The 18,796-nt window shown below is 39.6% G+C and overlaps 2 protein-coding genes across 5 annotated transcripts in view; both read left to right on the plus strand.

Moving 5' to 3' along the window:
* plcxd2 (phosphatidylinositol-specific phospholipase C, X domain containing 2) overlaps positions 1–6,970 on the plus strand; it is a 15,137-nt gene extending 8,167 nt beyond the window's left edge. Inside the window, exons 7-8 of the mRNA XM_056364452.1 lie at positions 2,580–2,710; positions 4,302–6,970. Coding sequence (XP_056220427.1) covers positions 2,580–2,710; positions 4,302–4,461 — 291 coding nt within the window. The 3' untranslated portion in view covers positions 4,462–6,970. The remainder of the gene's footprint in view (positions 1–2,579; positions 2,711–4,301) is intronic.
* A 3,175-nt stretch (positions 6,971–10,145) lies between these two features.
* Positions 10,146–18,796, plus strand: part of phldb2b (pleckstrin homology-like domain, family B, member 2b) — a 41,265-nt gene continuing 32,614 nt past the window's right edge. For 2 of the 4 annotated variants that reach the window (XM_056364705.1, XM_056364704.1), the window contains exons 1-3: positions 10,151–10,434; positions 17,955–18,011; positions 18,262–18,385. In XM_056364705.1, coding sequence (XP_056220680.1) covers positions 10,402–10,434; positions 17,955–18,011; positions 18,262–18,385 — 214 coding nt within the window. In that variant the 5' untranslated portion in view covers positions 10,151–10,401. Of the gene's footprint in view, positions 10,435–17,954; positions 18,012–18,261; positions 18,386–18,796 lie in introns of all 4 variants that reach the window. The other 2 variants (XM_056364706.1, XM_056364703.1) reach the window with 2 other exon arrangements.

The raw sequence follows: 18,796 nt of genomic DNA on the forward strand, positions 1-18,796 counted from the left end.
GTGGTCCACAGGAGGCAAAGGTAAGTTGCGGAGGTGCTTATATCTCCGTTGGAGAGTTGTCACCGGGTAGGAATGTTCGGAGAGACAGAGGTTGTCAGATGTGAATGTCTGACGTATATCATACTTCTCTCCAGGTTTAGGCAGGGAGGACACCTGAAAGGCAACTGAAGCACCGTGAAGCTGCACTACATCCTGATGAACGGTTCGCAGGGTGAGTGTTTCAGGCTGCAAGGTGAGGTTCAGGCATTTCACAGCTTGTGGCAAGATGATGCTTCATTCTGAGCCGTCGTCAAGTACCGCATAAGTCTCCAATACTCGGTCTTCATTGTGAAGTAGGACTTTCACAACCTTCAACATCACCTTGGGGGACCTATTCGGCCTATCTAAGTACACCTTCACAGTGGGAGCAGTCACCATGAGCACACTCTTCTCGGTTTGCTGGACTGCATCAGTACCATCAGATGTTGCTCTTGGCAGGTATTGCAAGGTCGCTTGAGGGTGCAAATATCAGGTTTGTGAGATCTTCCGCACTTCCAACACCGCTGTCCATCAGTTAGCCACTTCACGATCTGTCCTGTGTTCAATTTCTTGAACTTGGTGCAAGCATTCAAGAAATATTCTTTATTGTCACAGTAGGGACAGTACGGTTTAGGTTTGGCTGAGGACTTAGGTTGTGGAGGCCGTCCCTTTGGATTTCCCCTTTGGTTTGTTGAAAGTACGTTGGTCTTTCTTTGTTGGTTTGGGAGCTTCCTGGTAGTAGAGCGCGGCAGCTCTACCTGCTATTCGCTTCGCCTGGGATTTCATCTGTAACCAGGACCCTAAGTCAGGTAAGGTATAGGTTTGGTCGGTACCCGTGTGAAGGATACCTTGGTTCAGGCAGTGTTCCACAAACCCATCGCGATAACTTTGCGGCATCTTACTCAACAGTCAGTCGACATGGGATCCACATCTTAATTCGTAGCCATTCTGTCCCTCCAGAGTCCTAAGCATGCCTACTAATGATTGGATAGACAAGGCAAAGGCATCGAAGGCTTTGGAGTCTCCAAACTTGAGGGCTGGAGCATTCAAAATGGCACCCAGTTCGCTTTGGACAAGCTGACGTGGTTGTCCGTACTTGTCCTGGAGAGCTTGCATGGCCATCGTGTACGGCCTCAGGTCGTGCATGTAAGCCTTAGCAAGTTGAAGTGCACTCTGTAGTTTCAGATGTCCGAGGAGCACCTGATACTTGTACTGCTCGTTTAGGTGCTGATGACTGTTTAGTTGTCAAGGGCCATCTTCAGTAAGGCAAAGTTACTCTCCTTACCACTGTCAAAGAAGGGGATCATCGGTTTTTGGAACACCGTAGGACGGTCATTAGGTTCCTGTACTTTACTTTTAAGGAGAGAAGTGACCATCTTTGCCATCTCCAGCTCATTCTCTCTCTGCTTTAGTCGTTGTCATTGTTCCAGCTGTCTGGTTAGTGACTCTCGGGCTCTAAGGGCTTCCTCTTGTAGCTTTTGGGCCTCTCTGGCTTGAGCTTGGAGTCGTTGACATTGAAATTCGGCTTGTTGCTCCTCTTCCAGCTGCTGCTGCAACTCCTCGAGCTCCATCTGCTTCAGTCGCTCTTCAAGCTGGGCTGTTTCCAGCTCTGAGAGAACATTAGAGGGGAATATGCCAATCGATGAGCGTGTTGAGCGCATGGTTCTGGAACTGTGGCTCCTCCGGGATGAGCGCGTTCGCTCACTGTGTGAATGCTGGGAGGAGGGAGCCAGTTGAGTGGTTCGGGATTGTCCTTCAGAAGGGAGAGTTGCAACCACATAGTCGGCCAGATACGCTGGATGGCGCCGTTCTCTCTGTGAAGCACTTTGGGGTGCAGATTCAGCCTGGTCATCCGTATCTGTAGGTTCCATACCTTGGTTGATGCTCCAATCCGGCTCGAAGGACCATAAAACGGAGAGTGGGGTCTCCAGGAAATTAGCTGGTTTAGAGCGAGAAGGTACAGCTGTGTGTCCCGATTAGAGAACACAGAGACGGACTTCCAGTTCAGTTATGACTGATTTATTCTGCTGCGGTCATCTCCCACGAGGCTTATAAGCAACATAAATTAGCTTACTAGCATCACTAGCATTCCAGCACACAGCCCCACATGGCGCCCAACTCAGCTCAAACACAAAGTGAACAAATATACATTCTAGTACTTAATCTGTAATATAACATTGTCCAACTCACCTTTTGTCATTTACACCCAGCTCTGGTGCATTCTATTACGTGGGACATTACAAATCACAATGAAAACAAACTATCAGTGAATGATACATAATGAATGACTGATAACCATGAACAAGCAACAGCATATAACAACATGGGCTTTCTAACATTAACCATTTATTTAATAATGAATATAATTTCTTTAATATGAGCATGAATCACTTCAAGATTCACACCTCTGAATTCTTTGGTTCACTATGTTAGTAAAGTGTACAAAAGTGAACAGTTTTTTCCTCTGACACATGTGTAATATACTTACATAAACTGTAAAAATTTCCTAATTGAAGTAATATTTAGATGAGTTTTCCTCCATTTAACATTATCCTGTCTAGTTCCTGGAAACTACACTGAAGGAAAGAGCAAAACAGGGCTCCTTCCATGTGTCCCAGGCCATCCTCACGCCCAGGGTCAACACTGTGGCCAAGGGCCTGGTCTGGGGCCTACGTAACTACCTGGTGGAAAGGTCAGTGACTAAGTTATTGTGGATAAACAAAATATAGCATGTCAACTGCTTTGTCAGTTTTTATATATAAATTTTACATATAACTTAATTTGATGGTTTGGGAGTAGATTCTGCAGGAAGTGTAGTCTGTTTCTGGTTAAATTAAGTGTTTCCAATCACTTTAATCTGAACCTAACCTTCACTTTCACCCTTACCAATTATGTCTTATGATGCTTAACCTGACTTCAACCATACCCTAACTCCAACTAGTTATCTCTGCCTACTCTCCGTTCATTGGAATTAAATGCTTACCGACACAGAATCCTCTCTACTGCTCAGTTCCATTTATATAATCTAATCTGTGGTCAGTAGGGGGCAGTACAGTGGCAACAACAACACATGCCTGCAACAAAGAGGATTTCCAGTTTTTCACATGCCCTTGAAAAGGAAAGGAAAACACAGTGTCATGGCAGGGTAGAGCTGCCACAGTGTGAAATGAATTTCCGGCTTCTTACAGTTTCTACCCTGTCTTCTACATGGATGTACTGTAATGTTGCAGCAACACCAATGTGGATGACTGTGTTTCATTTACTTATAGAAGATTAACTACCATTATAAAAAAAACTGTTATGTCTAGCTTCTCTGTTACAATATTCGGTCACTTCACTGCTTTATTCCACTGAGATTCATCTCTAATCCTCTATATTAATTTCCAAACCACATAGGCTCTAACACATGTCATCACTTGGATAAGAGATCTAATTTCCTAAGCAAGGACTGAGTTATTTGCACAAACCTTTTCAGTCATGTAGCTCATAGAGTCTGACATTTAAGCGGAAATAACAGTGGAATGACTTGAGTAAACCACATACCCACCATGCCCTTAAATGTGAGAAAACCAGCCACTGATGCTGAGGTGTAAAATTCCTGAATGGAGGCTCTGGCGAGACAGGAGGTTCCCTAATTTTGCACTTCCGAGGAAATGGGATTGTTTATCACTGCTGGATAAACATTCTGACTTCCTGGTTTTGTTCTGCTAGCAGCTCAAACATAGCAGAGAACTCAAGGGTGTTAGAAGTGGTACACTTACAGAGTCATGGCGTGTGTTCCTCAGTGCGTGTTTGTGTGTGTGTGTATGTGTGTATGTGTGCCCGCCCAGAAAGTGACTTGGATACTTGATTTGGAGACAATAGTGGCACAGTGGCCTCTCACTGACTGATCATCACTCCATTTAACTTTTTCCATCAGGTCAATTTTTTGCACATTGTGAGTCATCAAGATATTTCAAAACCTCATCAACAGCATTTGGTGGACAGGGGATTCAGGATTGTGGATATCTGCTGTAATTCAGTTACTCTTTGTAGCCATAACTATGAAACCAATAGAGACACAAATTTGTCACTAGAAATTTTGGTCATGTTTTCAGGGTGAGGAAATCCGTTCAAATTAAAATTCGCGTGACAGAATTCTGGGGGTAACAGAAATTTATAGAATTGTTTGCGTTCTAGTGCAGCTTGTTTCATTCACACACTTATTTTCTGTACTTCCTGTTTTCTAAATTCACCACTATCTAACCAAATCTAATCTCCATCTCTCATTTTTGTGACTCTAGAAACCTGCCTACAATCATATCCTGGGTTGAGGTTCAAAGGCCCGGGGTGGACGGGGTCAACATCATCACCTCTGACTTTGTGGAGCTCACTGACTTTGCAAACATTGTCATCAAACTCAATAACCAGCTATTGTCTGAACGGGACAGCAAACCAAGATGACACGTTTGCACGGGACTAATGTGTGCTGATTCTCGGTGTGTTGGAGGTTGGACAGTGGATGGTTGGAGTCCCTGCAATCAGTTTCTTAAAACATTCTTCGAGGTTAATTTTAATAACAATAAATTATATGACACCAGTGACTCAAATAAGGATTGTTATCATCAGCTAGTAAACAGACCGTCCTTTAGCTGACAAGGTTTCATTGTCTTACACTTGAGCAGTAAGATACACAGGTACTGTATGAGCCAGAGACCTCTACATGTTTTGAATGACATGAAGCCTTTAAAGCTTCCAGGAACTCATCAACTAACCTTTGGCAATTTGAACATCACGGTTTTGGTTCCAGCTGACTTTCTGCCACAATATCATGCACAAAGTCCAAAAAAGCGAAGGAAGCCAGAGCTTAGGTCAGAGAAGAACAAGAATGTTCAGTTGCATTTTTTTTACCATCTTCATGATGCCAACCAAATCCTGTTAGACCACAGCCATGACTTCATTTGGGGATTTCTTTTCATACATTCCCTTTTGAGGGAAAATGGAAACATATCACATTGCCTCTATAACATGGCACTGCCACACAGGTCACCACATTCTCAGCTACCTGTAAGATGAACAATGATTTAACTTTTAAGGTTCAACATCTCAGATGCTTAAGAGGGGGTTCTAGATTTTACTTTTTTTCCAGTCATTGATATCAATATTATAACAGTTGCTTTTGTTCCTTTTTCAAAGGTTATTATCCCATTACTGATCACATTGAATTTTGAATTATGTTTTAAGCCTGGATCAGATATTAAAAGACTATATTTAGGTATTTTAGGCATCAACATCATAGGAACTTGTGTACACATAAGGTATTCCGAAAAATATTCAGACAGCTAATTACATCCAAAATTGTTATATATTAAGAGTCTATGAAAGACAAGACCGGACATGAACGGAATGGAATTTGTTTATTGTATTTCAAACATATTTATAATTGTAAACACTCGGCCCGAGAGATAAAGTTGGTTTTGAACTGTGCACTTGGTGTTTTTCAATAATGAAATGAGCGTGAGACAAAAGTAGTGGTTGTAGTTTTTCTTGATATTTTTTTTTTTCTATGTTAAGCAAAGTCACAAATTGTGGAAGAGGAGCCTACTGTGCCAACACTGTGTCAAAACTTATGGTTTGACTGTATAGTTTGAAGTTGACAAACACTGACACCTTTTATACAATACACAGACTTGCATAATTACAGAGTTAAAGCCAAATATGTGTGATACCTGTGCCACAATTCCCGTAAAATATGCACCCATCGTACAGTATATACAGCTATAAATGCTTTGGTCAGTATTTTTTTTCACCTCCATTGTTTTACTGGACAGAAATAGAAATTTTCTCCTGTTAATGTGGGGGAATGCATAGAAGAGCCACAGTATATGACCATGTCCAGTGTTTGTCAAGTATGTAGAAGGTTCCATAACACAGACCATGGAGAAAGAGCAATGAAAGAAATGGCCAGCATACTGTAGTTTGTGTGTGTTTCTGGGTGTGTGCATGTGTTAGTGTGTGTTATGGTGTTTGTGTGTGTTACAGTGGGCCCAGTGATTACTATGACAGCAGTGCTGCGACAGGCGACCTGCATTCCTGTGGTCAGAAGAGGAGGAGATAGAGACAGCAGAGGAAGATGACATTAACTTACAAAGTTAGAGGCATTTACTGAGCAGAGAGAAGGAAAGAGTGAAAGAAATGAAACAAAGAAAAATGACAGACTAATTTTCTAGTCCATAAGAGATGACGAGGAATGAGATTAAGTTTAGCTGGACTGATAGAAAGTGGACATAGAGATTATTTTTTTCATTTCAACCCTGTCCTTTATTTCATTGTTTGACTCACTAGTGTGAAATGCCTGTTCAGTCCAGGCCACATTGTTGTGTGACACAGTTGAGCGTGATCTCCAAGCACCGCAAATGGAGCACACACACAGAGAGAGAGAGAGAAAGTGAGAGAGAGACACTTTAATTTTGCAGTAATTACACATACCGTGGCATGCAAGTGAGAGAGCAGAGAGAAGCAGCTCTGACTGATGGAGAGCATTTCTCTCTCCCTCTCTCTCTCCGTGCTTCCCAGGTTTCACAGGAGAAGAGAACAACTCAAGTTTGGTTTTCTAGATAAAGAATAAAGTCCTGAATGAATCAAAATGCACTTGTACATGTGTTTGAGCCAAAACTCTGTAACTCTACAAACATTTTCTGCACAAAGTAATTTTAGTAGATGTTGTAGTAGCAACTAAACACAGTTGCAGTTTCTCTAACCTGAGTGTGCTCCAGTCCCCTCTACACCCCATCTACACCTCAGGTTACAATAAAAAGTCCAGTTGTATCATTTTTTCCTCCTTCATCACAGCCAAACATGGTGCAGTTTCCAATCTTAAATAATAACAATGTTTAGCATTGAAGTGGCAGTAATATTGTCACACTTATACTTTGGTTGTATGGTGCGTTTGTAAAGACTTGCAGCTATTTGAAAGCCATTTATGTCAGTCCACTCAATAACCTTTAATGACTGATTTAGAAAGTTTTGCAAATTTAAGAAAACTCAGAAAACTGAAATCTCTCATTTACAAAAGTAGACTTAACTCTTAACTCAGTACTTAGAGTTGGGTTCTTGGTCACTTCCCTGAACAAGGCTCTTCATGCCCAGTTACACACTTTGGCTGGATGGTCAATCTTCTTCCATTTCACGATTACTGAGGCCACTGTGCTCCTGGACTCAAAGCTTTAGAAATTATTTCATACCATTACCCTGATGTATTCCTCATCACAGTTTTATCATAGAGATCAAACAGACAGAAGTCCTTTTACCTCCTTGGTTTTCATCCTTACATGCAGTGTGAATTATTGCACCTTATATACTCAGGTGTGTGCCTTTTTAAACTATGTGCACCTAATTCAATTTGCCACAGCTGGACTCAAGTTCTAGATATATCTCAAGATACATCTCTATATTTCATTAAAGTAAACAGGATGTTCCTGATCTGCATGCTTTCTGAAGTCACTGTATATCCCTGGTGTTAAGTGATGTCAATGGCCAGAGCCAACCAGATCCACAACATCATTACACACAGATTTATTGTGTGCTTTCTGTGCTCTCGTTTAGATCACAATGAATAGAGTACTGCAACAGCTGTAAAGATAACTGGCAGTATCCTATGGGTGGGGGGAATGAAGAAAGAGATAGACATGACAAAACATGTGGAGACCTGCAGCAGACCACTGCAGGCAGATAAAAAACACACCTCACTTACCTGTAAGCCAAAAACAGTGTCAGGTTCATCCAATTATCTGTCATTAAGACGGTATTCAAAGCAAATGGTTTGAATAGTTCTATCCACACAAATGCTTGAAGCCTTACATCAACAATATGAGGAATTCCTCTGAGATTAAATGATCTGTCAGACAATGAAATAGAATTCAATTTGTACTGGTTTCAATTTAAAGTATTGATACTAAGTGGTTCAGATACTGTTTCACAGAATTTTCTGCATTGTAGACTGGAAAAATTACTTCAAAAGAGAAGGAATATGAGCATTAAAGCAATGGCTATTAAAAACCTATTCAAAATGTAAGTTTGAGGGTTTATCTGAATGAAACTTGTCTCTCACAGTAGGGTCTCCCTAACAATTGAATCTTAATCCAAACAGCTCCAGAGTTCCTGCTCAGCCTCCTGGGATCACATGGGAGTTGTGGAATTGACTCGGGAATGCTGTCAAAGGTTCGGCAGCTCTCTCAAACCCACAGGCTCTGGGATGATGTCATTGGGAAAGCTTAAAGCTCTCTTTGCCGGCAAGCATCCAAGGAGGCATAATAGCTTAATAGCTTCTGGAAACACTTGACAAGAGAGAAAGTTTCAAGAAACTGCAAGACAATTTTGTAGTATTATCCTGATGACATGGAGCTATTCCCTTTTTAAGACTTGACTCCAGAGATATATCTGTAAAGGTTGAGTCAAGAACTAAAATGACCACATGGCAGACATTTTGCCACACAGAAGCAAATTTCAGAGGCTTTCCTAGATGAGGTGCTGTTAGTTGTATTGGTTGACAAAAATGTATGCATCATAATTGTTAACTTGCACTATAGTTCTGGCCTATATTGCATGTCATCCATTTTTTTATTCATGCCAAGCTCACCTGAATGAGTACAGACATCGAGGATGGTACATTACTTTAGTTATGGTCTCTGTGCATAGCCTAAACAAAGTTTTGCAGGACACAGATAGTATACAGTTCTGTGTTATGCATGTTGTTGTTTTATGAAACTTCTGTTATGAACTGGGAAATGCATGGACCTCTGCCAAATAAAGTTACCTACTTCTGATGCAGAACTGCTGGCATGCCTATATCATGTCTTCAGATTGATGCATGATGGTGCATGTAGCTGAGACTTTTCAGATGACAAATATGACTTAGAAAAGATCAAAGAGCGATTTACCACTGCCTGCAGATACACATGAAATATGACAATATGTGTTAGAGAGGTAATATGGATATGCTGCTGAAAACTAGGATCATTTATCATCTTGAATTTTGCTTTTTATATCTTTACTTATCATAATGATTTTTTCACCTTGCTCATATAGCTGCAAGTTTGAAGAAAACCAAAAAACTTAGCTCATTACCTGCAAGATCTCTTGGGTAAATGTTCATTCTTGTCAGGGGGGTGGTCACGTTAGATCTATCTTGCACCTGCGCTCCTGTAGGATACAATTACATAAATAGCTCCTCTTGTATATAAGGGCTATTTGTGATGAAATTAAAGGCCACATCAGTTTTACTTGGCTGAAGAATATGTTCTCCCTCAAATTTATTCTCACTGAAATCCTGCTAATATCCTCTTAGGGGATAAACCTACCCAACCTACTTTTTCTTCAAGATCATTATGAACTGCATCTGTTTGCTGTGAGCATAGTGTGGTTCTAAAAAGTTGATTTTGTAGTGACAGATACTGTTGGTTCTTCCCTTGCATATATCCATACCTGTTATGTTACTATATGACTTCATTTGTTTTAATAGGCCCATCACAGACATATCCATATATCCATATTATAGTCTTTCATTGCAAGTGCTTTAATTTTGTGAACCTTTTATCAGCATACCCTTGACTGCTGCGTGATATGAGTTTTATGAGGTGTTTGCTCAACAGTCTGGATCTTTCTCCATGTAACTGAATGAATCAAAACCTACAGTATTAGATCTGGACTGTTTTCTGTGAAAGGAGACTAGTCTGCATTCCTGTTGTAATATCATTAGCTAAACATGCTTCTTATCATGGTTTCTTATCATTGCTGCCAAGTAGGTCTGAAAAGAATTCTCTCTCTCTCTCTCTCTCTCTCTCTCTCTCTCTCTCTCTTGCTCTCTCTCTTGCTCTCTCTCTCTATCTTTCTATGTCCCTCTCTTTTACTACCTCTCTCCTCTTGTCTTCCTCTCTCTTTGAACCTGTAAGAATGAGAGATCAAGTGTAGTTGTTCTGTTAACAGTCTATGGTTAACACCTGCACCCTATGCTCTCTGTGTGAGTGAGTGACAGAGCGAGAGAGAGCGAGAGAGAGAGAGAGAGAGAGAGACTCCCTCCCCTTGTTCCCTCTCCAGCTCAACTTCCAGCTGTTGTTGCATTCCTCTACACGCCGATATTGGCTTAGGCCGCCGGCTTTTTACGTTTGTATGTGCTATGTTTGAAGTGTGTGTGTGTTTGTGTGTGTGTGTGTGTGTGTGTCAATGCAATATGACAAGGAATTAGAAGTCTTTCCTAGACATCCAGAGGTTTCTCACGAGGCACAGGAAATGCATCTGCTGTCAAGTAGGAGACTGTAATCACAAAGAGGAAAAGTGACAGAATATTTTCAGGCGACATAATCCTGGATCGTGGAGAAGCTTCGTAATTGTGTCGTTTTCGGCATCATGACAAAGGAGGCCAGTCCCTCTTCAATAATGGTAAGTCCAATATTTAATGATCCAAATGTGTGATTTTTGAAGTTTAAAAAAAAAATGCTTATGATGTCATTAATGTTTAATCGACAGCTCAGAGGGTTCTTGCCAGTGTTTGTTTCTTAATGAGCTGTTTAACAACAAGGTAAATCTTATCCGACTATAATTACAGATTTTGCTGTAAGAAAATGAAATGGTAAGTTTTGTTTCTTTCTGCGCTACTGATTAAACGTCCACCTACAAAAGCAGAATTATCCTACGTGATTCCACTGAAGACAAACATACAAAATAAAGATAATGAATAGATATAAAGATACGAGATTATGACCTAGAAATTATATGTTTTATTATATTATTGTTGACCACAATTACAAAAATACCACTAGTGAGTAAAACAGACATATTATAGGACCCAGAAGAGAACCAATTAATCAAGTGAATTACAATATGTGGCCTAACATGGACATCAACCAACAAATTTAAGAAATCTGACTGAGGGACAACGTAAAGAGATGTAGTCTTACCACCTTCCACCTCTTTAACATCTTATATTTATTGGTATAGATTGAAGAATATGCATGTCTGTGGTGTGTGAGTGTCTGTAGGAGTGTGGCATTAAATCAGCCTTTGTGTATCTATGTTGGTCTATATGTGTATCTTTGGTGGCCTATCTATCTTGGTCCTGTGAGTTAAGTGGAAACAAGTTGTCTGCATGCAAGATAGATATATTAGGTTGTTATTAGGTTGTGCATTTATCTTTGATGGGTCCAACCACTGTACCATACCCAGACTACAACACATCTGTGTCTTAAGTATCTTTAAAAGAGTGAAACATAAAAATCTTACCTCAGAGGGTGAACCATCAGATATTTTAGTCAAATTCAAACTCGCTGTTTATATATTCATTTAACAAAACATAACTGTTATACTAGTTTTTATAAAAACATTACTGCATCAGAATTAGCTCATGTTAAAACCATTATGTAAAATTGGTTCTGGCCATGATGGGGAAACCAGGAGGATACAACTGTTCCGTCATAAGGACTCATCATAACCACTTGACTGATACGAGACTGAAAACATCTGATATGTGGTATGTGCACATATGCGTGTACACATAGAATTTAGCCAGATGAAACAGCACTAAAATAAATCATCTTACAAATCTTTCAACTATTCAGTCGGGAATGCATATTTCTACCCTGTGTTGTCAAGACAATAGGAGTTTCAATATTGGTTTGATAGTTTAAAGATATTCAAATAAACTTAATTTGTAATATTATTATTAGTATTTAAAATTTGCATTCTGCAAACTGAAAATCCTCTTCAGCATTTTCTCAAGAGTGGGTACTGTTTGTGTGTTTACCTGCATGTGTCAGCTGGAGAAAGTAAAAGGTTTGGTTATGCGCAGTCACTGGCTGTTGAGAATGAACAGTGGCTGCAGTCAAATTGCCTAAAATGTCCAACACAGTAGTAACATATCTTTGGTTTTAATGTTGATGTATGAAGGTAAATGTTTGGTTCAGTGTGTCAGCATTCCAGTATATACAACCACATTTTTTTTGAAGACCAGTGGTGCAACTTGGGGAAACCTTTTTTTGGTCCACTACTAATCTTTTCTGTCATCCCTGGATTCTTCTGTCTGTTTTTTCATTCATTTCCTTTTCTTTTGCCTCCCAGTCTCAGCCACACACTTGGTTTGTTTCTCTTGTTATCTAAAGTTCCATCTTTCTGCCTTCCTCTTTTGTTTTCTTTACATAAGTCACAGTTCATTTCAGCATGCCAACTATGTGACTTATGTGGGTTATGTTTCCCTCACTGTCCCTCCTTGTCTATCTGTCAAATCCAGCCCCTTGGAAACCCAAACATTTGTTGATCTCTTGCCATCAGCTAAGGTAATCTGGGCTTTTTCAAAGACACACACACACACACACACACACACATCCTCAATAGAAATTCAAGTTAGATTTCCTCCAACTCTGACTCAGCTGCAATAACAATGGACTTTCTTTCCTGTGAGGATCTTGCATTTCGGTAAATGAAAGAAAAGTGTGAGAGAGTTTGGTTTGGTTTGGTTTGGTTTGAACAATCCTGGTGGAAATTTGTTGTGCTTCAGCAGGGGTTCAAGGTTCAGTTGTGCAAAGTTTTCAGCAAACATAGACACACACATGACAAAGTAAATTTAAGAGTTTCTTATGGTATCAGTTCCTGAAAAATACAGAGTTGTATAGCCTACATGTGTGTGAGTGTATGTTGTGTTTGTGACTGAGGCATTTATCAAACTAATTAAAGTCTTGTTGAAGACATTATTGCAAACAAAACAGAGAGTGTAGTGAGTTGCTCCATATGAGGGCCACTCAGAGAAAGACTTCATATTAAACAGCATCTGTGATACAATACTGGCTTTGTCAGGTGGGAGGAGAGGGTCACGCTGGAATGTAAGGGGAGGGGATGTTAGAGAGACAGAGAGATGGAGAAAGAGAGAGATAAAGACTGAAAGAAGAGTACAGCTTGGCAAGTCAGAAAAACAGGCAAGACACAGCAGAACTTCAATGAACAGATGAAACTCATTTTATATTCAAAAGTAAATGGACAGAGATGAGACGGAGCAAATAAGAAGAAAGAAGAGAAGAAAGAAGAGTTGTTTTGGCTTCAGATCAATAAAAAGAGAAAGATAAAGACAAAGGGCAAGGAGATCCTGTGACAATCAATCCTGTGACTCCATTTACTCACATTATGAAGAGCAGCTCAACATTTTGGGAAACTGTATTACTCATAAACCAAGGAGCAGACATACACAATCACACAACATACTGTATATGACACCCTAACACACACATGAACACTACAAAATACACAGGCACTACATATTCAGGCAGATGTAGTGTCAGTTTGTCCTGTCGTCTTGCAAAATGTGTGCAGAGAGGTTAATCATATCAATAAATAAGTCTACACACTGCTCAGCACATTGAACACATGGGTTGCTTTGTTTGCAAAGCAAGTGTATGAAACCAGCCAAATTTTATTTCTGTAGTATGTCTTCAGCATAGACTGTATATAAAGAGGTCTACAGCCAGCTGAAGTCCCTCAATCTAAAAACCCATATACATATTTATCCATTCTCTCTGATCATACCCCAGCTCCTAGCCATCATCTTGAGGAGCTGTTTGCTTCGAAACACTCTCTAATGCACCTACTAATCCACCACAACTTAAGGAACGTGCAATTAGACAAAAGACAAGCAAATGAATCAATTTGACAGCACATGTGCTGCAAATACACACAACATAATCAAATAGACAAACACACTGTTAATACTCACATCACAACCAAATAGACAAACTTGCTGTAAATTGTTTGGCTGTGTGTCACATGCACAGAAAAAGCAGATAGCCAATATTAAATATCTGCAATGAAAGTAGAAAAGAACAATACTGCTAATTTGCCTGTTGCATGTTCTTCTGTGCTTACTACCTTCTGTAATTGTTATTGTGTGATTGCACGTCACTAATCCTTCACGCTTGCAGCTGGTTCCAAAGATAAAATAATGAAAACATGATGTATCAAGAATATCTCAAAAATTAAAACGCTAAAACACGGAAACTTAAAAGCATAAAAATGGTAGCGATAGCGCCACCATGTAGAGAGAAAACACTAAATATTTCACAATACTTTTGCTAATATCTTGGGAAACTTTAGGCAAAGAAAATATGGATTCAGTACATGATGCAGAAGAGATTGCTATAGGCCACGCCCATTTGTGTCATAAAAAAATTCCCACCATTTTGAATTATTAACACTTTTTTGTCTGCCTATCCCTCATCATTGATCCAAGCTTTACCAAACACATATCGTGTTTAGATGACACTGACCACAGCTCTTATCTTAGATCTGCGATATCATGTATAATTTTTCATGATTGGCTAACTATTTTTTGTGGGTATGGACAAATTAATTCAATGTGCTATAATTCTTTAATGCTTTATCCAATTGCAATCAAATTTGGATCACTTGAACAGACTGACACCCTGAATAAAACTGCTGAGTTTCATGCAATTTTGCCTCTAAGGGGCGCTATTGCAAAAATAACAATTCTGGTGGCTAGAAACAAGGTTCCAGATTCAAATGTCAAGCTGATATCTCATATAATCAATGAGTTATTAGAATTAATGTTAAAAAAAGTATCTCAATCATTCCAACTAGTGCGCCAAAAAATTCTGTTCCAAATCAGTGACATTTACAACAGTGGGAATTGTACTGTGATGTGGTTATGAGAATGCTGTCTGCAACACAGACAGCAAAAATGATGCAGAAGATAAATGAAACAGAAGAAAAGGCAAAACAGATGGAGAGGAAATACAGAAGAGAGGAGAGAGTAGACAGAGGGATGAAAGCAAAGGATGAAGAAAATGAAAGGATAAGATAAAACAGTCCGGGAATGCTGGGTCTTTCCCTCTTGTTTTATGATTCCTTTTTTATGATTCCTCTCTCTATCTTCCATTGCTTTCCCTTTTTCCATCAGTCCATATATCTCTCGCCTTCTCTCTTTCTCCATCTCTGTCCCCAGATCCAGGGTAAACAAAGCATTTTGGGGAGACTCAGCTGTTCTACAGATGGGAACAAAGAGAGATTGTGTGTCCATGCACTGTCTCTTCTTGAGTCCTTGTGATTTTAAAACCATTGTGTATTTACAAAGTTTTTTTGCTAGTCTGCAATTATTTAAAGTATTAGTTCAGGTGTACACCAGCTCAAGGGTTATAAGTAGGTCAGGGCTGCCTATTTAGGATATTTTCACATTGGTCAGCTTTCCCATAAAAGGAAAAATTTGCCATTGAAAAGTATGACTAAGATGTTTATTAGATAAAGGCTATAACCGCAAAAGTCTTTATAAGCATATTATTTGTGTTTACCATTACATTCTACATACCTACAATTACCTAAACCATCTAGTAGTCCAGAATACATTATAGCATCAGGTTTGGTGTTTTGATCTTAGACTGAGGAGAATCTTAGGATGTCAGAACTGGAATCTGGAAATCTAGAAGGGGGCTCGACACACCTCACTGCTCTGCTTCAACTAGAGCACAACAAGGCCAAAGACTTGTTTTGACCTGCCCATACTGGAGCTCACCTGGTGAAAGAAGGAGCAGGGAGTCTATACAAAGAAAGAGAACAACCAAGACACAATGAGGAGGAACAATGGAGTAAAGACAGGAGAGGCTATTTGTGAGGGAAGGGGAGGGTCAAGGAGGCCGAAAAGGGAATACAGGAAGGGAAGAAGCGGGAGGAGAAAGGAGAAGAATAAAATCTTGTCACTGCACTAAAAACAGTCTCCCTTGAATTTGAAATATGACTTTGACCTCCATTTCTCATTCGGTTTTCCTAACACTTGTCTAGCTGATGTTGCCATCATACATGGTGTGTTTGCTTTGTCTACACCAGTGATGGAAAAAAAATCTGTGGAATGTGGGGCCTCATATCTTCATGTGATAACAAAAAGAGCTGATGTGTTACTTTATTTGTGGATGTTTGTGTGTTTTTAAGAGTAATAAGGGTATGAGGATGGTGTGTGCGTGTGTTTAAAAGCAATAGGGGTGTCAAAGCAGTAGAGGAAGTGAGCTCAGAAAGGAAGCTGGCACTGAATTAGAGGAAGTGGTATGGAGCTGACTTTGATTTTGCGCTTCCTCTGCTGGTGATTGGAGGAAAGAAAGAAAAGAGAGGGGAGTAACACTAAAAAGGCAGGAGAATGAGGCAAGGAGAGAAAAAATACAGAAGAAGGATAGAAAAGAAAAGAAGACAGTAAAAACAGTAAGAGAAAGAGAAAAGTCATTTTACGAAAAGGAAGGAAACATTAAAAAAAAGATACTAATGGTAAAAACTGTGGGCAGGATAACAAGGAGAGTGAAGAGAAAAGAAGGAAAGAGATGACAGAAGGTACAAAAGGAGAAGTGTTAGGGGTGGTTTCCCATATGCTTCAATCATCTGTGTTTTGGAGAGAAGCATTTTACTAATCCAGCTGGGTGTGTGTGTGAATGTGTTTGTGCCATTGAATGGGTGTTTATGAAAATCGGAGTTAGCAGGACTGTTTTAAGCTTTTTGAATTGTAGAGTAAGGCGGGGGTTGTCCTTGACACTGGATCTCACTGTATTTACTCACACATTTTTAAGGCATTTTTGATTCAATTTAATTTTATTTTGCTCTGTTTGAATTCCTCTTAATGGTTTATCAGTCTTGTTCTTTTCACTGTCCCCTCAATATTTCCAACTCAAACATTTTAACTTGACGTTATCTTCATCAGGGACCCCTCATTGTCAATCAATACAAAATAAAAATAGTCATAGAACCAAAGCTAGAAGTTTCTCATGAGGTGGATGTATGAGAGAAATGCCAAAATCAAAGGTTTATCTCCTTGTGAGCATGAATTTTCTAACATCTTCCTGTTACATTGTAACATGTTTTGATTGGTCATGACATAACTTGACATTTGAACTGTGGCATAAGAGGAAAGCTAATGGAGTATCTAAAATGGTAGGGGTTCATCCTATGTAGAGCAGAACTGTGGAGCACTTGGAAAATTTAGAAGTGGATTTTGATATTTCTTGTTGAAATTTTGGTTTTAAGGTGGTAGATGTCAGGGGGACATTCAAATTCATAAGAATCATCCCCTGATGACAAGGAATATCTCTTCAATGTTTAATTGCAATATGATCTGTAGTTGTCAAGATATCTTGCTCTGGCTGAACAGACACATCATACAACTAATGGATATTGCTATCCTTTGGTCCTACAGGCAGTTGGATAGAAACAAAACTAACTGACTGGGCCAGTGAAAAAGAGGATTGCCCAATTTATAGTAAAATCAATTTCAATATAATTGTGTATTATTTGATATGAGTTTCTATTATTGCCTGACAGTTCCTAGATGAATCATAGCAACATTAAAAACCGAAGCTGCCATTTTACTGGGATGGCATGATCAGGTTTATATTTAATTTTTATTGTTTCCTCATCTTGTATCTCATGTGCTCTCTCCCTATATCTGTCACACACATACATATCCACAGACACTGACTTATATGTAAACACAAACACACTTTCCCCATACACCTCATATGTTGCCTTCTCTCTCTCACACACACATTCACAAAAACACATGCACATTCAAAGCACCAGGCAGTGTAATGGCAGACCATAATTAACAAGTTGTGGGAACAATGTTTTCATGGAACATTTCTGCCAGTTCTTCCCACTGCTAACCAGCTTTGGTTGTGTGTGTGTGTGTGTGTGTGTGTGTGTGTGTGTGTGTGTGTGTGTGTGCGTGTGTGGTATTTTCCCCTTTCACACAGATAATTCCTCTCATGTGGCATCTGAGCAGAAGTGTTAAATATTTGTACTTATGTGACCCTACTCTTGCCTTTCTACATGTACTATACAGTATGTATACTATATTTGTGTCTGTGTGTATATGCTACCACTTTCCGCATAGCCACTTTACATGATTTGCTTTTTTTCCATATTTACTGCAGGACTCTGAGATGATGTTTCAACCAGAGTCAGACCAGATGTCTGCAGCTGAACCCAAGGTTAGAGAATATACACAATCACACATGCTATGTCATTCATCAACAAATTATGTAATGTATGTATTTCAAAACCCTTTATTCAAAGGTAAAGAGCCAAATCAATATGAAATAAATTATCATTCTTCAGAATATTTTTGAGGGTCGGATTTCACAGAGGTCTATGTTTTTCTAGTCTTCAGAGGACAAAGAATCTACTAAATAAATAAATAAATTGTGTGCAAGACTGACCTTTCCACTCTGATGCTTGCAGTCTCCATCGCTAGATCTGATCGACACAGGGAAGGGGCTGAAGGTCCAGACAGCCACACCTCATCTAGTTAGCCTGGGCAGCGGAAGGCTGAGTGTGGCAATCACCCTTCTGCCACTGAAAGAAGGTAACACACATGCTGTATAGAAATATATAGTATATAGTCCTTGGGGTAGGATTACCAGGTCAAACAGTAGCCATCCATCTTCAACTCCCACACCAATGTCATGGATCATGGAATCGTCAAATGTAATTTTTCACCAGTCATGTAAAACTGTCACCTGAAAGTCCCCTCCCTCATTGCTTTGTTTCCCTGTCTTTTCTGCTGTACTTCTCTTCTCTTTTTCCATCTCTCTGCCCTCCCATCGCTTCATTTTCATGAGTCCTGGAGAGGCATGAGTCGAATGGTGTGATTGGGGAAAGTGATACTCTATACTGGGTCACAGTAAAGTCAAGGAGCCAATACTACTATCTCTCACAGGAAGACTGAAAACCCATATTTACAATAGTTACACCATCCACACAGTAATTTCTGTTT

The sequence above is a fragment of the Seriola aureovittata genome, chromosome 20, assembly GCF_021018895.1.
Source record: "Seriola aureovittata isolate HTS-2021-v1 ecotype China chromosome 20, ASM2101889v1, whole genome shotgun sequence".
Lineage (NCBI taxonomy): Eukaryota > Metazoa > Chordata > Actinopteri > Carangiformes > Carangidae > Seriola > Seriola aureovittata.